Source organism: Budorcas taxicolor, chromosome 9 (assembly GCF_023091745.1).
Source record: "Budorcas taxicolor isolate Tak-1 chromosome 9, Takin1.1, whole genome shotgun sequence".
In the NCBI taxonomy this organism is placed as follows: domain Eukaryota; kingdom Metazoa; phylum Chordata; class Mammalia; order Artiodactyla; family Bovidae; genus Budorcas; species Budorcas taxicolor.
This window is the reverse complement of record NC_068918.1, coordinates 21532762-21556372: the sequence shown is the minus strand read 5'-3', so window position 1 is coordinate 21556372 and position 23611 is coordinate 21532762. Positions and strand designations below refer to the sequence as shown.

Here is a 23611-nt window from a genome sequence, read left to right as displayed (position 1 = left end):
CTTGAACATCTTGAAGTTCACGGTTCATGTATTGCTGAAGCCTAGCTTGGAGAATTTTGAGCATTACTTTACTAGCGTGTGAGATGAATGCAATTGTGCGCTGGTTTGAGCATTGTTTGGCATTGCCTTTCTGTGGGATTGGAATGAAAACTGACCTTTTCCTTGGGTGTCTCAGTCTTTCTGTTTCATATAGGAAAGGAATTATGAGTTAATCTCTAGCAGTTCACTGACATGCTAACTGGCATTTGGTTTTAACCACTGTGCAACTCTTTTCTCCAACTCTCCTTCCCTCTTTCTTATCTTCTACACAGGAACGATAAGTTACTGTACTAACACATTTTTTCCTACTTTTCTCAACTCTCAGATAACAGAGAGATGATAATTTAGAAGAAAAATTTTCATGTTAGTTGATTTATGATTATCGACATATGTGACATATGTACATAAATAATAATTATCAGTTTTTTAAAGGCTTTTACATTTTAATATGGTGACCTTAAAAATGTGTACAAAGAAAAGTAACTAAACCAAATGGTGCCTCAAGATTCTTATTTACGAATGAAAATAAATTGTCTAATTGCTAACACTGATGCCAAGGAACTAACAAGAGGCAATTTAACAGATGAGGAAATGCTAACTGTAGCAAAGAGGATAAATCTAAACGTTGAGAGACAAATTAGGTGAATGCCAGCATGTGCACACAACTAAAGTGATTTTTTTCCACAACAATGAAATGATATCTCAGAATACTGCATTGCAAACGACTAAAACAACACCTATCAGAATCAGTGAATCATTACCTGCAAATTGAAACAGCAAAATGTCAAGTATATGAACTCTTGCCTTTAAAACAGCTATTACTAGCTTAAACAGCTTAAATGCATAATTACTAGCTTAAATGCATAATTTATGTTCAACTTATTGAACAGTGTTTAACGAGGAACATCACTTTCAATTTAGTTTTGTATCTGCTAAAAATATGTCTGGCTCCATTATTCTCACAGAGGTTACAGGGACATCATCAGTATACTCCTTTAGGTACCATGGAAATTTGGACATGCTTCTGATTTCCTCTCACATTATCTGCTGTTCTTCTATAAGTATAGGGTCAGTGAAACATCTGCAATATCAGAATGACATAAGTATGATTCATATTTGACTCAAAATGTATCTATGTAAAATCCCTTCCTGTGGTACCTCTTGGGCTATCCACTGACTGGCTAGATCATTCTCTCCTGCTTATCAGAATCACAGTAATGTCAGGACCACCATTAGTAGGAAGTATTAAAATTTGCTGTAAAATTGAGAAAAATATCTTATTCAAACACTTGGGTTCTAGGCACTAACAGAAAGGTAACTAGAAGTTGCTGCCCAGTATGGTAGGAAAATATGAAATTAAATAAAGAGACCTGAAATTGTATTAAACTAAAATAGGACATGTGACAGAAATTGGGCCTTGTAGATTATAGGGAAGTCATTAGAGGGTTTCAGTTAGAGGAGTAAAAATAATCCAACCACATTTCAAGAGCATTACTCTTGCTGCTGTGTTAACAAACTGAACAGGTTACTAACACAGTACAGTGAGAGAAGACAGTGAGTAGTGGATGAGAGAAGAGTGGTTTTGTCTGAGGTATGGAGAACCAAGAGCATCTGCAACAGAAATGGCTCAGCCAGTAAAGGGTCTGCCTGCAATGTGGGAGACTTGAGTTTGATCCTGGGTCAGGAAGATCCCCTGCAGAAGGAAATGACAACCCATTCCAGTATTCTTGGAAATATCCCATGGATATTTTGGAAATTCCCATGGATGGAGGATTTTGGATATTCCCGTGGATGGAAATATCCCATGGATATTCTGGAAAATCCCATGGATGGAGGATCCTGGAGGGCTACAGTCCCTGAGGTTGCAAAGAGTCAGACACGACTGAGCGATTTCACTCACTCACAGATGCAGGTTATGAAGAGAAAAAGAGTCAATAAAAAGTCTTCAACTTTACTGCCTAAAGAAATGGAAGCAAAAAGTTGTCATTTCTTCCCTGGTGGCTCAGAGGGTAAAGCGTCTGCCTGCAGTGCAGGAGACCCAGGTTTGATCCCTGGGTTGGGAAGATCCCCTGGAGAAGGAAATGGCAACCCACTCCAGTACTCTTGCCTGGAAAATCCCATGGACAGAGGAGCCTGGTAGGCTACAGTCCATGGGGTCGCAAAGAGCTGGACACAACTGAGCGACTTCACTTACTTACTTACTTACTTACCAAAGGAATAGACTTTGAAAGAGTATCAGAAGTTTATCTCAGAGTTGTTAAATTTGATATATTTACTAACCACCCTACCAAAGGTATCAAGTAAACAGATATGAGTACAGAGTCAACTAGAGACACAGGTTAAAGATATAAATCTGTGTATACTGGACAGTATTTTAGTCATAATACTAGATGAAATCCCCAAAAGAATACACTCACTCACAAAAAAAGACAACTGAGAACTGAGGTGCACTCCAGAGTTTAGAGGTTGGAGAGACCTGAAAGATCTGACAAAGATGAAGAATTTGCCAGAAATTCAAGGGGGTAGGGAGAATAATCAGATAACGTACTTTCTGAAAGCCAAATAAGAAAATGTTTCAAAAAGCAGAGGCATCAAACATGTTAAGTGATAATGCTAAGTGTAACAGGATGAGTACTGAGATCTGACCCACTGATTTAACCCTGGTAGAATGGCTGAGGTGAAAGCCTGATTAGCTTTCAAGAGAATTCAAGAGAACACAGAAAGAGAATAACTACAACACTGCTGCTGCTGCTAAGTCGCTTCAGTTGTGTCCGACTCTGTGCGACCCCAGAGATGGCAGCCCATCAGGCTCCCTGTCCCTGGGATTCTCCAGGCAAGAACACTGGAGTGGGTTGCCATTGCCTTCTCCAATGCATGAAAGTGAAAAGTGAAAGTGAAGTCACTCAGTCGTGTCCGACTCCGAGCGACCCCATGGACTGCAGCCTACCAGGCTCCTCCATCCATGGGATTTTCCAGGCAAGAGTACTGGAGCGGGATTCCATTGCAACTACAATACTAAGATTAGACAATTCCTTGAAGGAATTTTGCAGTGGGAGGACAGAAATGGAATTGTAGAGAGAGGAAAGCAAGTTCAAAAGAAGATATTTTAAATATGGAAAAACTAATAGCATGCTGGTTGGCTTATGGAAAAGCTACAGTGGAGAGCTCTACCAAGCTCCCATCCCCTAATCCCATAATCCCATGAAAAAGCAATAAGGAAAAAGGGAGAACTGTTAGAAGCAATATCTTTGCTGAGAAAGAGGATGGAATGTATTGCACAACTGAAGAACCTGGCCTGTTTAAGTAATATTTGCAGTTTCATTCATACTAATGCAAAACCTAAACTGGTACAGATGTAGCTGAGTCAGCCAATATGTATCAGGAGTATATGGAAGCTGATAGCTTCTATTTCCTCAGTTTGGGGGGAAAAAAAAAGGGAAAACAGTTATCTGATAGGAAAGATTGGGAAGAGGTGAGGAAGGGTCAATTTATGAGAAGATTTGAAAATAAGTCATCTAGGAGAGTACACTGAACTGGGGACACACCGTGTGGCTGCCTGGAAGCACTATGGGCTCACTAGAGGTTAATAACCATTCTCAAGTGATCTTCTGGGCTAGAAAGAGAAGCTATTATTACTCCCTCTTCTAAATCACTTACAAGAGTAGAACAGGGAATAAAGTTATACTCCTCTGAGCTTCTCAGGGAACTATCAATTTAATCTTATTTTCTGATTTGTCTGCCTTGATCAGTTTCAAATAAAGCATATTTTTTATCAAACTAATTTGAAGAAACAAATTATCCAATATGGCAGGCACAAAATAAGATTGATAACGAGTCAATTTGCTGTTCAAAAGAAAAGATATATTTGTATCCAAGTGAAACTTAGCAAAGATAGCAATGTTATTTCGAGACAAGGAAAAGGGTTGAAGGGTTGGAGCAGGGAGAATAGACCATGTCTTAACACCTCATCTTATCTCCAGGGCTCAGTGAAGTAACTGATAATCAGCACTCACAAGACATGCTGAATACAGGAATGAGTAGATGAATAAATGATGAAACCTGAAGAAAGAATGTCAGAATACTTAAGACTGGCTAAAAGACTGAAAGTAGCATAGAAAAACATAAGAGCAAAGATTGGGTTCACTGAGAGATGCAAGTCAGTGTGAAGAGTCCAAAATGATATTCTTTCAAGGGTCTCTTCTTAAAAAATACTTAATCTTAACTCCACATCTCTGAATTAGGTCAAATAGAAAAACACACAGGCAAAATTGTAGAAGACGATATTAAAAGCTTTTAAAATGCCCTCGTGTTCTCTTTCCCTAACCTCTAGATAAAGAGAAAAAAAAAAATAGAACTTTTGCCTCTGTGCAACTGTGAGGCACATAGTGTATGTATTGAACACTGGATAGAAATAAAAATGTTTATCAGTTGATGGCCTCTATTAATTGAGGGAAAGGTAAATGGTTTTTTGAAAGAAGAAAAATGTCTTACTTGTCAATAATAACTGTGGAATCTAACCCAGTGAAATCAATTATATATGTTATTTTTTTCCAATGCAAATTTGATGGTAATGCAAAGATCATGTTGATATCAAGAGTTAACTTCTCAAATTAATGGTTTAATATCTTCATATTTCATCTTAGAATTCGCAAGTCTAAAAACTGCTTGATTTTTTAATTGCTCTTATGATAAGGTCTAAATACTTGAACTTGAGGTACCTAGGCCTTATGATTAAACTTGGCTTACCTGTCTAAGTCTTATCTCTGGTCACGCTTGTCCTCACATATCATATCTCACATATCCTTGAACTACTTATACTTAATTCAATTTTCTCCTTTTAGTCTCACTGCTGGTTCCTGTCAAAAATGCTTTTTTAATACCCAGAAAATACCTACTTCATGTCTTACATTAAACTTAATGTTCTTTGGAAGAGCATCTGCTTTATGAACTATCCTAGCATGCTACATTTTCTACTTAGTTCCTATCACACTGTCAGTTCAGTCAGTTCAGTCGCTCAGCCGTGTCTGACTCTTTGCGACCCCATGAATTGCAGCACACCAGGCCTCCCTGTCCATCACCATCTCCCGGAATTCACTCAAACCCATGTCCATCGAGTCGGTGATGCCATCCAGCCATCTCATCCTCTGTCGCCCCCTTCTCCTCCTGCCCCCAATCCTTCCCAGCATCAGAGTTTTCCCAGTGAGTCAACTCTTTGCATGAGGTGGCCAAAGTACTGGAGCTTCAGCTTTAGCATCATTCCTTCCAAAGAACACCCAGGACTGGTCTACTTTAGGAAGGACTGGTTGGATCTCCTTGCAGTCCAAGGGACTTCAAGAGTCTTCTCCAGCATCACAGTTCAAAAGCATCAATTCTTCGGCGCTCAGCTTTCTTCACAGTCCAACTCCCACATCCATACATGACTACTGGATAAACCATAGCCTTGACTAGATGGACCTTTGTTGACAAAGTAATGTCTCTGCTTTTGAATATGCTATCTAGGTTGGTCACACTGTAATACTATACAATTCTCTAATTACTTGACTGTGTTCTCTAAAAGGTCATGAATAGCTGACATTTAAAATTTTTTTGTTTTACTACATTTATATAACATTTCTATTTCAAGTCTCGAACACACAGGACTTACATGTAGCACAAGTATAAAAAAAAATTAATCTGTTGAATAAAGTTTTCAGGAGGGCATGGCAACCCACTCCAGTATTCTTGCTTGGAGAATGTGCAGGGACAGAGAAGCCTGGCAGGCTACTTCTACATATCTAGAATTAATTCATCGAAAATCACTAATTCCCCTTTTAAAACAAACACAAAAGGTTCTGATAAGAATTATTCAGCATCATATAAATATTAGTTTAGTAAAGAATATGTGAAATAAGGAAAGCTTACAAAGGAATAGACATAAATCTATCCACATGTACAAACTGAAAGAAAAACAGTATTAACGTCTTCAAATTACTTTATGTCTTTTTTTCAAAGTATAAAAAAAACAAGCACTAAAACATGGCACTTGATGATAAACACTTTACCTTGTTTTAGATCAGTACTTCTTGTAACACAGTCTGACAAATAGCAGTTTGGTAAAGGGTATGATGAAAACATTGGCCAAGGATATGGTTCATCACCCTAAAAAAGAAGCCAAACAGATGACTTTAGGAAGTAGTTTAATATCAAATTTTAAGACTTTTTGAAGTGACATTTAAATTGGCTCTTGTTTCACAAATTCTAGAGTTGTAATATAACTAACCAAAAGCGATCTTATAATTCAATATTCTAATGGATACTACTAACTAAAATGAAATACAGAAACATTAAATACTGAAATATGATAATTCTATAATCAGCTTGCTCACAAAGCTATTTCTCTTGCACCGTAATCATTTCGACCTCACTATTCTTGGTGCGAAGAGTTAAAACAAGTGCACTTTGTATAACAACAACAAAAAACCCTTCCAGAGAAAACCAAACTCTATGGATTCTGATGAAAAAAGAGGTACTCAATATTGCCAATGAAATTCAACAAAATTAGTCATGTGGCTCAGATGGTAAAGTGTCTGTCTACAATGCGGGAGACCTGGGTTCAATCCCTGGGTCGGGAAGATCTCCTGGAGAAGGAAATGGCAATCTACTCCAGTACTTTGCCTGGAAAATTCCATGGACAGAGGAGCCTGGTAGGCTACAGTCAATGGGGTCACAAAGAGTTGGACACGACTGAGCAACTTCACTTCACTTCACAAAACCAATACAGTACTGTAAAGTAAAATAAAGTAAAAATAAAAATTTAAAAAATATATATATATATGTATACATTAAAAAAAATTAAGTATCATGAGGGAGAAAGATTTTTAAAGTGAAAAAAATTCAAAGACACACAAGGAAAATGACAAGTTTTTTATAAAATAATATCCTATTCTGCAACACAAACTACCACTTGTGACATCTTGTCATGAAAAATACTGTTTTCATTAGGAACTGTTTACTTGTATCCTAACTGTCATTTGAGTTGGCTACCTTGCTTCAAAATACATTTGAAAAACATTCTCCCCTCCATTTACTCCACTTACCTTCTCCAGTAACCTTGGAGGCAAAATTCTTTCCATTGGCCCACCAATAAGATTTATTCTAACAAGAACATGATTTCTCTCTACTGATAAGCTATCAATTATAAACTCCCTGAAAAATAAACATACCAATTATTACTGCCTTAATTAAATATGATTTAATTTTAAGAGCATGTCAGTACAATGCATAAGGAAAAAAGCAATACAGTTTCTATAGAAAGGAGAGAGATAAATTCACCTTTATCTTACAGCTTTCCAACCTATGGAGCAAAGAATGTTATGAAGAATATTTTCTTGACAAATGCTATATGTCAAAAAGAAATAACATGAAGACAGGCATTACTTCCACAACAACTTTAGCACATTTTTAGTCAATGTTCCCTTCAGTTCTAGTTGTTGTTACTCAGTTGCTAAGTCGTGTCTGACTTTTTGTGTCCCCACGGACTATATAGCACCCCAGGCTCCTCTGTCCTCCACTAAGTTTCAGAGTTTACTTAAATTCATGTCCATCAAGTCAGTGATGATATCTAACCATCTCATTCTCCACTGTTCCCTTCTCGTTTTGCCTTCAATCTTTCCTAGCATCAGGGTCCTTTCCAGTGAATCAGCTCTTCGCATCAGGTGGCCAAAACATTGGAGCTTCAGCTTCAGCATCAGTCTTTTCAATGAATTTTCAGGTTGATTTCCTTTAGGATTGACTGTTTTCATCTCCCTGCAGTCCGAGGGACTCTCAAGAGTCTTTTCTAGCACCACAGTTCAAAAGCATCAATTCTTTGGCAGTCAAACTTCTTTATGGTCCAACTCTCACATCTGTACATGATTGCAGAAAAAACTATAGCTTTGACTGTACAGCTCTTTGCTGGCAAAGTGATGTTTTTGCTTTCTAATACACCACCTAGGATTGTCACAGCTTTCCTTCCAAGGAGCAAGCGTCGTTGAATTTCATGGCTGCAGTCATTGTTCACAGTGATTTTGGAGTCCAAGAAAAGAAAACCTATCATTGTTTTCACTTTTCCCCTTTCTTTTTGCGATGAACTGATGGGACAGGATGCCATGATCTTAGTTTTCTGAATGCTGAGTTTTACACCAGCTTTTTCATTCTCCTCTTTCACCATCATCAAGAAGCTCTTTAGTTTCTCTTTGCTTTCTGCTTAAGTTCTAGGCCAAGTATCCTATTTCAAATTCTAAATGTTGCATCCTCCACACTTCCTGTAGCTGTTAATGAAGTGAAGTGAAGTCGCTCAGTCCTGTCTGACTCTTTGTGACCCCATGGACTGTAGCCTACCAGGCTCCTCTGTCTATGGGATTTTCTAGGCAAGATTACTGGAGTGGGCTGTCATTTTCTTCTCCCGGGCATCTTCCCAACCCAGGGATCGAACCTGGGTCTCCTGCATTGCAGACAGGTGCTTTACCATCTGAGTCACTAGAGCAGCTGTTAATACTATCCTCTATATCAAAACTAGAGTATTCAGCAATATAGCCTGATCTATACTATTTTTCCAAGGCCTAGCTAGGGTGGAGCAACACTTTTTTTAAAATTACGGACACAAAAATAATGCCAGCTATTGAATGTGTATCCAGCATATGTCAAACAATTCAAGGTAATGTCAAGTATGACATTTTAGTAGAAAGAAGTTTTGAAGATATTACCATAACATTGTTTCATAATAATCAGAATTTATGACTGTGAACTAACATAATTAAGAAAAGGAAGTAAAAATTGCCTCTATAAGAGACACAAAAATCAGATATTTTGTTTAGCGGGTCATCTTTCTCATGCAGTCTGAATTTAAAGGTGACACAACTTAATAAAGTCAGTATTAATATATATAACTAAAACATAAAAAACTAAACAGAAACTTAGAAAGTAGTACTCTGAAAGCCATTTCCAAAAACGTCATTTTAACAATCTTTTTAACTGACATTTATGATTTAATTGCTTTTTACTCTTATTTAAATCTACTGAATTCAAATAATGGAAAACATGAAGTAAACTGTACCAAAATTACTGTCTTAACAGAATATCTGTAAAGAAAGCTATTATTCTGTCTTAGTAATTTTTTTTTTTTTTACCTGTGACTTTCAGAGGTTTCTACGGTATTTTCTTCTTGAGCATTTAGTAACATTTCAGATACTTGATACTGAGCCTCCAACAGAAGAAGAGTGTCTAGATCACAGCATACCACACTTAACAACCTACATAAAAAGGAACAATAAAAACAGATATTCTAAAATACATCCTAAAAGTTTAGAGAGTCTCTTGGTGTCTCAAACACCTATACATGGAAACACAAATTTTGTAAGTAAAATTAGGCAGTTATTTCACATATATTTTAAATAACTGACTTCAAAAGACTTTCTTATTGAAATACTATTTAAGGACCATGGGTAATTTCTAATCTATGTTAAAAATTGATTTAAATCTAGGAATCTTCTCAACTAATAATTTAAAAATTAAGGGGTCTTCCCTGGTGGCTCAGCAGTAAAGAATTCACCCTGCCAATGAGAAAGACATGACTCAATCACTAACCTGGGAAGATTTCACATGCCGTGGAGCAACTAAGCCCATACTCCACAACTACAGAGCCTGTGGGCTACAACTACTGAAGCCCACTCCCTCTAGAGCCCATGCTCCACAGCAAGAGACGCCACCACAAGGAGAAGCCCATGCACAGCAACTAGAGAGCACCCTCACTTGCTGCGACTAGAGAAAAGCCCAAGTAGCAACCAAGACCAGCACAGCCATAAATAAATAAATAAAACTATTAAAAAAGACAGCGCTCTTAAAAAAAATAGGGAACATTAGCAAACCTGTAAAAACTACAGATTGCCATCACTTTACACCAAATTAAATATAGAAGGAATGACAGAATTTTTTTGCTATCAATACAGGAAATGTTCACCAGGTGAAATGTCAATGGCTAACTTTATAATGGTCAGATAGAGCTGAAAACACCTAAACACATTGATCTATCTTAACATCACTAAACATAGAAATCACATGGCTCCTATTGTGATGCAAGAGGATGTACAGTGCACCGTCTATGAAATATTCTTGCCAAGAAAGCTGAACCTGAAACTAACCAATCCAAGATATCTCATTATCAGTTTATAGGAAATATAAGGCTCAGAGAAATATGGTAAAAAGACACCCAAGGGAAAAAGAGTCAACCCAAAGCTAGAATTTGGAGACTTCTGCACATTATGTATTTCTTCAGGAAAAAAAGAAAAGAAAATGAAGGTTCACTTAAAAAAGAGGGTGTAAAGGAAGTTATAAATTAAAAAGAAAAATAAAAGAAATCTGAAGATTCTGTCTTGACTCCTGATTCAACCAAAAACTGTAAAAGTGTATTTTTGAGTAACACAGGAATCATCTCCAAGGTATGTTAAATAAAAAAGGAGAGGCACAAAATGTGTACAGTGATAGCATTTGAACAAAAATTGAGAAACATTTAATATACATGTAAATATATATTTGTTTTTACATAGAATTTCTCTCCAAGAACAGAATGAAACTGGCAATAACTGTTAGATGGGGTGCAGGTGTAATCTGACAGACTAAGGGAAAATATTTCTCACAGTACATCTTTTATAGTTTTTCCATTTTGGTGCAATCACATGCTTTACCTATTCGATAGCATCTGCAGAAAAATATCTGATGGATGCATTTAAGAACAATTCAATATCACTCCCCAGAACTTAGTGAAAATGACCAAATGCATATAAAACTAAGAGAAAATCTACTATCATCAATTTAGATAATGTTTCATATTTAGTTTATAAAAAAAAATTTGTGCTAGATAAAAGAAACAAAAAAAACTACTTAGACTTCTAGTTTAAAGATGGTAGTATAAATTGGTATTTCCCTTCTCTAAGTCTAAAAATAACCTCAAGCATTGAGAAGGAAAGAAAAGATTATAAAAATATTTAGCTACAAAATGAGCTGAAGGACAGTCAAGGGCACTCAAACTTGGGCAAAGATGACTATGGGAGGAAAGAAACTAAGAAAGGACATCATGGCTGCCAATGAAAAATAAAAAGGTTAATTTCCTCCCCAAATTCATAAAAACATTAAAAAAAATGAGTATACTCAGATGAAAAACCTAATCCTCTGTTTGCAACAATGGAAACAGAATTCATGAGACAGAAGCAGGAAAATCTCTGGTCCTTTTATGGTTCCTATAATAAAACAAACAGGTAGAAGGTGGAGTCACAGACAAATCAATTATTAGTTACTGGTTATAGGTTATAGAGACAATTATTAATAGTTAAAGCTGACTACCCTCCATATTGAGATTAGCAGGGACATACACATACAGAAATCCCTAAACTGAGGCCCACACGAAGAGCTCAACTAATTGGGAATATGACCGTAATTTCTCTTCAACACAAGCTTCCAATAATAGCTGATGAAAAAACTCACATCCCTCCAAAAAGAAATATCACAGGATGCATCCAAAGGTGCTCCAAGAAAAAGGATGAAATAACAGGATGAGCAGATGGCAAACACAAACACACACATACATATACACACAGAGAGCTGTCATTATAACTTGAAAACTATGACCAAAAAATTGTCTGTAATTTTTAAGTTAAATAAAATGTATCAGATCAACAGGCTGTATAACTTACAGAATATTATACATCAATTATCTCTTTATTTAAAACATTTAATGTAAAGCAATAGTGTCCAGCAAGTTCTTTGCACAAAGTAGAGCTGTATAAGCACAGGGAAGAAGCAGCAAAACAACCAGAAAAAATAAAACATGAACTGGCAGAACTAAGGAAAGAAGCAGAAGAAATGAAAGTGTCGTAGGAATTAAAGCACAACTACAAATAGCAAAAAATGATAGATGCTGCTAAAAACAGAATAAATGCTATAGGGAACAGAAAAGTACGAAAAATATAATGAAAACAAAGAGTTTAAATTATTGTTTGAAGAGAAAACCAAAATAACCAAACAGGACACACCTTTAGAGATACTAGTCAAATTCTTTCCAAGAAAAAATCACCACGAATCTAAGTATATAAAGTGACAGCATGTCCATAAGTAAACTGAAATCAGAAGAGTTAACACTGAGACAGAGCCTAGTGAAGCTATTACATTTAGAGAAAGACCATTGGGGTATCCAGGAAGAGTCACTAAGAGAGGTGGGGCTGGGGGCAGGGAATCAAGCTGTTCTCAGACATATCCATAGCAACATTCAACACCAGCAGGACAACGAAACCACACTGGGAGGAGGTCTAAAATCAGATATTAACACACATTACAAAACTGTGATCATTTTTAACCTGTAGTAATGACATGAATAAACAAAAGAAAATACAAACAGATGCAAATATATAGAGGAATTTAAAATATGTCAGGGGCAGATATAATTTCCTGATAGACTGAATATTTGGAGCAAAAATAAGAAAAATACTAAGGATAACTCTAGATGTTTTGTTAGAAAAATAAGAATCAAGTTGTGGGAAACTAAGTAATAAAGCTTTAAGCTATAAAGATTTAGGGTGCATCTATTAACCTTTCTACTTTCTTCAGGCTATTAAATCAGTGAACGGGTAGTGAAAACAACCTCAGCATGTTCTAGTTTATGATTTAAAAGGAGGAGTCCATAGAATCTAGATGAACAATAAGATGATCCAAGGTGAGTTAGAGTATCTGTGAAAGCAAATGCATGCTTGGACTGAATTCTCATTAGAGAATGAGTAAATAGAAACTTTCAGAGAAGGAAATGGCAACCCACTCCAGTGTTCTTGCCTGGAGAATCCCAGGGACAGGGGAGCCTGGTGGGCTGCCGTCTATGGGGTTGCACAGAGTCAGACATGACTGAAGCGACTTAGCAGCAGCAGCAGCAGCAACAAATAGAAATTTTCACAAATGAGGTAAGACTTTTAAAATCTTACTTTTAAAATCAAATACTAGGAATAATGGAGAGTTTCACAAATTTGATCCAGCAATAAATTAAAAGAACAGCATACGGTGATCAAATTACAGTTCATTCCAGGAAGAAAAGGCTAGTTTAATGTTAAAACATCTCCTGAGGTAATTCATGGCATCCATATGTAATAGAAAATAATCAAATAATCATCTGACCAGATGCCTAAAAGCACCTTGATTTAAGATTCAACATTCACAGTCTACTCCATATTTTCCAAAAAATGTTAATTAAATTTAAATAAAAGGTTATTTCTTTAAGGAGACAAATTCATTTCAATGCAAGAGCTGAAAGTATAAAGGGGAAAAGCATTCCCACTGAGGTAAGAAGAAAAGCAAAACTGTCCATTATTTAGCATTGTTTTAGAAGTTTAAGCCAATGCAAAAAAGATGAGAAAAAGAATGTTACCTGAAAAGAAATAATGCTGTTCATTATCAGAAGATGATAAAACTGTTTATTTGGAGACTACTCATCCCCATGATATAAAATTCAATTTACTTAATTTTAAGAAATACTGGCTAAATACCTACTAAGTGCCTACTACTGCTTTAAGTGCTGAAGATACCTTAACAAACACAAATAGACAAAAATCCCAGTCCTTACGGAATGCCAAAATACTAGAAGAGGGGAACAAGGAACAAAATGCAAACTTAAAACACAGCACGGATACAACTAAAACAGGGAAATGAGTAAGGAGTTGTAACAAGAGAGCAGTAGGGATGGATCACTGTACCCAATTTAAAATAAGGTACTTTGGACAAGGTGACACTGGGTACAGACCTAAAAGAAATAAAGAAACAACCCATGGAGCTATCTGAGGAAAAACTGCTCTAAGACAGCAAATAGCTTGAGCTAGCGACTAAAGGTGAGAGTACACCTGCCTGTTTGAAGAACAGGAAAGGAGTCAGTGTGGCGCTAGAGGTAAAGAATCTGCCTGCCAAAGCAGGAGATGCACAAGACGCGAGTTCAACCCCTGGGTTGCGAAGATCCCCTGGAGTAGGAAGTGGCTCCCCACTCCAGGGGTTCTTCCCTGGAAAATTCCATGGGCAGAGGAGCCTGGCCGGCTACAGCCCATGGGCCACAAAGAGTCGGAAATGACTGAGCAACTGAGCACAAGGAAGCCAATGTAGCTGAAGGGGAAAAAGCAAAGGAGAAGTATTCGGAGATGAGGTTAGAGTAAAATTAGGGGTCAAGATCATACAGGACTCTCAGGTCACTGTAGGAAGTCTGTACCTTACTTTGGTGACACATAAATTCCACTGAAGTCTTGCCTTATCCTGATAATATGAGGAACTTGGTAAGTACAGAACTGAGATTACTTGATTTGCATTTTACTGGGATCACTCTGACTGCTGCATACAGAACAGGCCAAAATTAGGCAGGGACAGAAGCAGAGGTACCAGTGTAGAAAAAGATATAGTGATAATTTAGATAAGGCACTAGCTTAAAACAGGGTATTGTCATAGAGGACCTATTTATTAGAAAAAAAAATGGCTCTGTGGCAGGTAGACATTTAGGGTAGTCCTTATGAGCCCACCCTCCTGGTACCTATGTCTTTGTGTGATTTTCTTCTTTAAAATGTATGCAGGATCTGTGTCTCGCTTCTAGTCAGAGTAGTTAAAGGTGATTGGACAGATGGAATTACCTGAATGTGATTACATAAGACTATGTCATTCTTATTCTGATAATATGAGGAACTTGGTAAGTACAGAACTGAGATTACTTATGCCATTCTTATCCCCAACCAGTAACGCTGAAGAAGCTGAAATTAAACGGTTCTATGAAGACCTACAAGACCTTTTAGAACTAACAGCCAAAAAAGATGTCCTTTTCATTATAGGGGACTGGAATGAAAAAGTAGGAAGTCAAGAAATACCTGGAGTAAGAGGCAAATTTGGCCTTGGAATACAGAATGAAGCAGGGCAAAGACTAATAGAGTTTTGCCAAGAAAATGCACTGGTCATAGCAAACACCCTCTTCCAACAACACAAGAGAAGGCTCTACACATGGACATCACCAGATGGTCAACACTGAAATCAGATTGATTATATTCTCTGCAGCAAAAGATGGAGAAGCTCTATACAGTCAGCAAACACAAGACCAGGAGCTGACTGTGGCTCAGATCATGAACTCCTTATTACCAAATTCAGACTGAAATTGAAGAAAACAGGGAAAACCGCTAGACCATCCAGGTATGACCTAAATCAAATCCCTTATGATTATACAGTGGAAGTGAGTAATAGATTTAAGGGCCTAGATCTGATAGATAGAGTGCCTGATGAACTATGGAATGAAGTTTGTGGCATTGTGCAGGAGACAGGGATCAAGACCATTCCCATGGAAAAGAAATGCAAAAAAGCAAAATGGCTGTCTGGGGAAGCCTTACAAATAGCTGTGAAAAGAAGAGAAGCGAAAAGCAAAGGAGAAAAGGAAAGATATAAGCATCTGAATGCAGAGTTTCAAAGAATAGCAAGAAGATATAAGAAAGCCTTCTTCAATGCAAAGAAATAGAGGAAAAGAAAAGAATGGGAAAGACTAGAGATCTCTTCAAGAAAATTAGAGATACCAAGGGAACATTTCATGCAAAGATGGGCTCAATAAAGGACAGAAATGGTATGGACCTAACAGAAGGAGAAGATATTAAGAAGAGATGGCAAGAATACACAGAAGAACTGTACAAAAAGGATCTTCACGACCCGGATAATCACGATGGTGCGATCACTCATCTAGAGCCAGACATCCTGGAATGTGAAGTCAAGTGGGCCTTAGAAAGCATCACTATGAACAAAGCTAGTGGAGGTGATGGAATTCCAGTTGAGCTATTTCAAATCCTGAAAGATGATGCTGTGAAAGTGCTGCACTCAATATGCCAGCAAATTTGGAAAACTTAGCAGAGGCCACAGGACTGGAAAAGGTCAGTTTTCATTCCAATCCCAAAGAAAGGCAATGCCAAACAATGCTCAAACTACCGCACAACTGCACTCATCTGACACGCTAGTAAAGTAATGCTCAAAATTCTCCAAGCCAGGCTTCAGCAATACGTGAACTTTGTGAACTTCCAGATATTCAAGCTGGTTTTAGAAAAGGCAGAGGAACCAGAGATTAAATTGCCAACATCCGCTGGATCATGGAAAAAGCAAGAGAGTTCCAGAAGAACATCTATTTCTGCTTTATTGACTATGCCAAAGCCTTTGACTGTGTGGATCACAATCAACTGTGGAAAATTCTGAAAGAAATGGGAATACCAGACCACCTAACCTGCCTCTTGAGAAATCTGTATGCAGGCCAGGAAGCAACAGTTAGAACTGGACATGGAACAACAGACTGGTTCCAAATAGGAAAAGGAGTATGTGAAGGCTGTACATTGTCACCCTGCTTATTTAACTTATATGCAGAGTACATCATGAGAAACGCTGGGCTGGAAAAAACAAGCTGGAATCAAGATTGCCGGGAGAAATATCAATCACCTCAGATATGCAGATGACACCACCCTTATGGCAGAAAGTGAAAAGGAACTAAAGAGCCTCTTGATGAAAGTGAAAGAGGAGAGCGAAAAAGTTGCCTTAAAGCTCAACACTCAGAAAACTAAGATCATGGCATCCAGTCCCATCACTTCATGGAAAATAGATGGGGAAATGGGAAACAGTGTCAGACTTTATTTTGGGGGGCTCCAAAACCACTGCAGATGGTGACTGCAGCCATGAAATTAAAAGACACTTACTCCTTGGAAGAAAAGTTATGACCAACCTAGACAGCATATTCAAAAGCAGAGACATTACTTTGCCGACTAAGGTCCGTCTAGTCAAGGCTATGGTTTTTCCTGTGGTTATGTATGGATGTGAGAGTTGGACTGTGAAGAAGGCTGAGAGCCGAAGAACTGATGCTTTTGAACTGTGGTGTTGGAGAAGACTCTTGAGAGTCCCTTGGACTGCAAGGAGATCCAACATGTCCTTTCTAAAGGAGATCAACCCTGAGATTTCTTTGGAAGGAATGATGCTTAAGCTGAAACTCCAGTACTTTGGCCACCTCATGCGAAGAGTTGACTCATTGGAGAAGACTTTGATGCTGGGAGGGATTGGGGGCAGGAGGAGAAGGGGACGACCGAGGATGAGATGGCTGGATGGCATCACGGACTCAATGGACGCGAGTCTGAGTGAACTCCGGGAGTTGGTGATGGACAGGGAGGCCTGGCATGCTATGATTCATGCTGTCGCAGATTTGGACACGACTGAGCGACTGAACTGAACTGAACTGAACTGATGCCATTCTTGGTAGAGTGTCTCTTTCTTCTGTTGGCTTTGAAGAAGCAAGCAGCTATGTTGGGGAAAAACAAGTGACAAGGAAGAACTGATGGTACACTTACACTGGCAAGCTGCAAGGGCTTCTGGCCTCTAAGCAGCAAGACAACTAGACCCACTGTGCTAAAATCATGGAACTACATTCTGTCAACAACCTATAAGTTTAGAAACAGACCGTTTCCTACTTGAGCTTCAAATGAGATCACAGCCCCATCTGACACCTTGTTTCCAGCCTTATGAGACTATGCAAAAGGACCAAGCTAGGGTGTACCTTGACAGAAACTGAGATAAATGTGTGTTATTTTAAGCTACAAAGCTTCTGGTTAGAGTTCAACAAAATGCCTCCACTAACAAGCTAAAAGCATTTAAAACAGAATAATTAAATGAATTAATAATTTGTACATCTATACAATCTCAGACATTTATCAGATGCTTGGGCTTTCCTGGTCGCTCAGCTGGTAAAGAATTCTGTCTGCAATGAGGGAGACCTGGGTACTATCCCTGGGTTGGGAAGATCCCCTGGAGAAGGGAAAGGCTACCCACTCCAGTATTCTGGCCTGGAGAATTCCATACACTGTATAGGTCCATGGGGTTTCAAAGAGTCAGACATGACTGAGCGACTCTCACTACCAGTTCTAGATTTATGTGACATATTTAGTCTCACAGTAATTCTGAGGAAGGTATAGTTACTGTCTCCATTTCACATATGAGGAAATGGAAGCATCAAGAGTAACGAATCTTGTCTAAAATCATTCTGGCAATGTTGTTCCAGAGTCCATGCTCTTAAAGGACTGGGAGATACTGCCATGCACTGTAGTATATACCAAGGAACATAAGGCTACAGATATTAACAAAATACATATAAGACCTATGGAAAAAACCCAATGTTCTAATGAGAGTAATTAAAGAATACTTAAATGGAGATATATGCCATGTTTACAGATTGGAAACTCATTATAAAGATGCCAGTTCACTCACTATTGATCTAAAGATTCAATCCAATGATAATTAAAATCCCAATGGGTTGATTTGTGTGACAAGGTGATATTAAACTTTACATGGGAAGAAAAGGACTAAAAGTAGCCAAGATGTTTGAAAAACAACAAAGTAGAAGGAATCATCCTATAATTACTGTAACATATTATAAAGCTATAGTAATTAAAACAATGCAATATTTGCATAAAGATGAACAAAAATCTAACTGAATAGAACAGGAAGTTCAGAAATCTCTTTAAATATTTAGATATCTTTTCTGTAACACAAAAGAATTATGTATATGTATGTACACAGAGATATGTATCTATATGTTCCATGTGGATCAAGTTGTTTATGACAGCTAAAACTAAAGAACTGTAAATACCCCAAAAGTCTGGTAGTAGCATAATATATGAACAAAATACAGTCTACATCTGCTAATGGCATATTATATAGCAACGAGCATTGACCTTAGAAATATAATGCTACAAATAAGACGTCAGATGTGACAGGATATAGTCTATGCTAAAACTAAAATAAAGAACAAAAAGCAACAAAATTAAAGTGTATTTTTTGGAAATACAAAAATAAGGAGTAAAAAATAAAAATAAGTCAAAGTAGTAAATAGCATAGAAGTCAGAATAATGTTTACCCGTTAGCAAGAAGGGAGGCAGTCATGATCAACAAATGCATAGTACTAGTAAGTTTTCTTTATTTAGTTGACTGGGATTTTATGTAGACATTTAATTTACAATACCTTGTTAAGCTCATGTTTTATGTAGTATTTGTATTTTTAATATTTCATTTAAAAACTTACGTTATGCTAGAGTGGATAATGTGAAAAAGTATAGCATTTTATTCATGTGAAGTATAAACATATATGTAATATGAACAAATTAAAAATATCAATAAAAGAATGTATGCTTTAATAATCATGCATAAAGCCTTGACAACAAGTGCCATTTAATACTCAATCATGTAATCATCTAATAAACAGATCTTAATGGGCTCATTAATTACATCAGCATATCTGTATAAGCTAGCAGCTACAGTAAACACGGAAGAAAAAGTCACTTGAGTAAGACCATCTTTTTAGGCTAACCATGACATTAAAGCTAGGTTTACAAAGTGAATTGGAGTGGGCAAATTTCATATCCGTTAATTTTTAAAAAGTGATCAGAAAAACATGTCTCAAAACTTACATATTATTAGGCTTGCAAATAACAAATCGTGCAGCTTAATTTTTGTTGACTCCAACCCATATTTCCCAAAGTTAAGAAAAAAAATGCTACTTATTTCACACATAAAGTTGGTTATATCAAGAGGTATTTCAAAGAAAATCAACAATTATCCAAGATGAATCCACATTCAAGAGTAAACTAGATAAATGTTTTAATGGTATATTTTCAATCTTTTATAAACAGATAAAGTAGCAATAAAAAAGTTAATGTAAAGATATTAACAGTTTCACAGAAGAAATTTCAGAAGTGTCCATGTATATGTATGTGTCTCTCTCAGAATACAGTTAGAAGTAGATTGATTCTAACTACTCCAGACACAAACTCCCTTAGGTTGTTACTTAGGCATTATAGGTTACTTTTATCAAAATAAGAGAAGTTTCTATACACCAAAAGACAGACAGTAATCACAGACCTTAGCTGTTCATTCTCTATTTCCTACAGTTCTAAACAATGTGCAAATATTACCCACATTATTATAGTCTTGCAGTTCCCAGGAACCCAAACAGTCTAGTATCCCAGGGATATGGTGTTGCTGGTTGAAGGCAGTGAGACATAAGAGTTTGTTTGCCTATAGCAAAGCTTTTGGAGGCGTAACACAATTATTTAAAGTGGGGAAGGATTCAGCCCTTGCAGTAATTCCATGAAAGCATTTGTACAGCTGTGGGGATAATCAAATCTATTGCCTTGTTTGAGTCAGGTTTATTGATGATATCTAATAACATCTTTCTCATCTTACCTCAGGCGCTGAAGACTAAGCCCCTATCTCTATTAGACACTTTATACAGCATTGCTCAGAGGGCATGCTTCTTGCCTTTGTGTATCTGTTCATTATATGTAACAAAAGGCATAATCAAGATAAAGCCTCTTTACACGAGTGAATTAACAAAATCTCTCACTGGTAAGTAAAAGTCACTTGGTTGTGTCCGACTCTTTGTGATCCCATGGACTATAGAGCCCATGGAATTCTCCAGGCTAGAATACTGGAGCGAGTAGCCTTTCCCTTTTCCAGGGGATCTTCCCAACCCAGGGATCGAACCCAGGTCTCCACCATTGCAGGCAGATTCTTTACCAGCAGAGCCACAAGGGAAGCCCTCTCAATGGTAAGATACTACTGCTGCTGCTGCTAAGTCACTTCAGTCGTGTCCGACCCTGTGCAACCCCAGAGATGGCAGCCCACCAGGCTCCACCATCCCTGGGATTCTACAGGCAAGAACACTGGAGTGGGTAAGATACTGCTAATATGGCTAATGTGAAAAGCAAGAGCAGCTTGCTTTCATTGAACATGGACAGTAACACATCCTTCATTTTATCAAAATTTAGTCCTATCATCCCTCAAATTATCATGAAAAACTACTCTACTGATGATACGTTGTGAAAAGGACAGCTTGTCTTCTACATGTTCTAGCTAAGAGTAGGTATGCCAGAGAGAAATATCCAAAAACTCATGGCCATCTCAGTGAAGTTTCTGAGTTCTAGTGGCCTAAAATGTCAAGATATCACATGCAATATACATGATGTATTATTAAATTTTACACTATTTACCACCAAAGAAGTGACATAATGCATGACTCTGTGAATTTTAGCAACAACCCCTACAATATTTGGGTATGCTTCTCTGATTCATATCAAGTAATCCCTAACTCTCAACTTTAGGTGACCTAAAGGCTAGAATAAGGTCTAAAACTTGAGGTAGAAATTCTGTCACTTGAGCTTTAACCCAGCAGATTCAATACTGTCAAATCATATTGTCAGGAGATATCAATATATCCTTGAAACTGTATCAATAAGCATAACTACCATAATCTAGTTATAACCAAAGATAACTAGGCCAGATTGTTTTCACTAACAATGTGATCAAGCTGTGAGGTGAACCAGCTCACGTTAGTCATGCTGTGAGCCCCTGTGAGGTTCCCCTGTGAGGGCTGACTCAAGGAAAGCCCATTTGCCCTAAATGAGTTGGGATAATGAGAGCAGCTGAGCCATAAGCCCTGCTCTGAACATGGAAGATACACTGTTTTGCCTCAGATACAAAGGGAGCCTCCCAACCTAGTGTGGAAATGGGTATCTTACATCACTGAAAAGTTGGATTTTCAAATACTACACATTATATAATTTTTCTTTCCCAAAAATCTCCCTCTCCTTAAACTTCAGTGACTTAAAAATTGCAAAGTTATGATGTAAAGGTCTATAATTCCGTATCCATAAACCTTAGGACCAAGAATTTAAATTTTTATGCATTTAGCAACAAAATAGTATACATGGAGTCTGGAGCAATACCTCATAATCAAGCATATTAATATTTCTTTGGCAAAATATATTGATATTCAAATTAGGCAGGCTAAATAAAGACTACAAAAAAATCTCATCACCTGAGGTTAATATTAGATGCAGATAGCAACTAAATTCGTAGAATTTTAGAATTTCAAATCAGAAACTGTGGCACTTGAGCCTGGATAATGCCAAGTTAATACCCATTATAATATTCGTAAGTTTAAAAGAATGTGTGTCTATAATGCATGGTATAGAGAAATTTATTTTTAAAATCCAACCAAACATTCTGAATTTCAATTCATTTCTGGAAGTGAAAATCAGTGTCTCCTTAATATGAATGTTTATTTGAACTGTTTCAAGGAATAAAATGGCCTCAAATGTGGGCCTAACCTTTTCAGTAGGTTTTGGATGTATTTTGAACATAGTCTATTCCCCCCTGAATTTGCTAATAACCTAAATCAAATCTCAACACCAGAATAATTCCCTATTCTTAATTATCACATTCTTTGTACATCACTGTTTAATCATTACCATCGTATCATTAACGTAAGCAAATGGGCACTTGTCCAGGCTACCAGAATGGTTCTGGGCAGTATACTCTTAGCTATCATCTCTATTTGAATGAAGTCCAAAAATGTTCATTGCTTTCCTCATGCCAGGAGTCACACGCCTCTTCTCTTCACCCTGCCATTTTTTCCCTAGATTTTCTTCCTTGAATACACTGAAACACATTTCTAATAACATTTTAACTATTTTCAAAAATGCATCACCATAAATTACAGAAGTTTCACTTCTATCAACTTTAATCAAATGCATCATGTATATTTTACTTAACCAAACAATACAAAAATCCAATACAGAAGATTTCCTTCTGATTAGTACGCACAAACTAGCTAGTAAATATGCAATACCCAGTTCTCTGCCATTTGATCAAACCCAACAATGAGACATGAATTACAAGCACACTAACCACACGTACAAATCTGGAGCTTAACGATTCTGATATACCTATAACTGTTTATGAAGAATAAAAAAGGGGGCAAGGTCAGTTTGCCCATAAAACTAGTGAACAGCAAAAAGAGTGAGCAGGGGCTGTGGAAAGCCTCCTCATTTGAGCTACGTACCAAATTCACATCATCGTTTCAGAAATTGCTCTGGGATCTCCTGAAGCTGGCAGTTAGTTTGGATTTCCCTAAGTACACACAGAGTATAGCTTTGGAATATAACAAGTTTGCTGAACTTGTGTGGTGTGCTGTGCTGTGCTTAGTTGCTCAGTTGTGTCTGACTCTTTGAGACCCTATGCACTATAGACCACCAGGCTCCTTTGTCTATGGGGATTCTCCAGGCAGGAATACCGGAGTGGGTTGCCATGCCCTCCTGCAGGGGATCTTCCCAACCCAGGGATCACATTGCAGGCAGATTCTTCACCATCTGAGTCACCAGGGAAGCCCAAGAAAAATGGAATTAGCAGCCTATCCCTTCTTCAGGGGAACTCCCTGACCCAAGAATCGAACCAGGGTCTACTGCACTGCAGGCAGATTCTTTACCAGCTGAGTCACTGGGGAAGCCCAAACTTGTGTGTGCATATCAAAATGGTCAATAAAATCTGGACATATGGTCAAGAGATAGCATAGAGGATAGATAGAAAGATACAAGGTTAGCTAGTAAAGAAGTGAAAATTGAAACCACTGTAGAAAATAAAAATAATAATAATTTAAAAAATGCGTAAAGGACCAAAGACATACTCTAGAATTCAGTCAGAAAGGTAGGTAGTA

General features: G+C 37.4%; 1 protein-coding gene across 1 annotated transcript in view; it reads right to left on the bottom strand.

Annotated features, from left to right (window-relative positions):
* The window catches only part of TBC1D32 (TBC1 domain family member 32), a 194732-nt gene that overhangs the window by 68524 nt on the left and 102597 nt on the right, over window positions 1-23611 (bottom strand). The window contains exons 23-25 of the mRNA XM_052645875.1: window positions 9186-9308; window positions 7116-7224; window positions 6081-6177 (exon numbers count right to left, since the gene is read on the bottom strand). Of these exons, the coding sequence (XP_052501835.1) occupies window positions 6081-6177; window positions 7116-7224; window positions 9186-9308 (329 nt within the window). The remainder of the gene's footprint in view (window positions 1-6080; window positions 6178-7115; window positions 7225-9185; window positions 9309-23611) is intronic.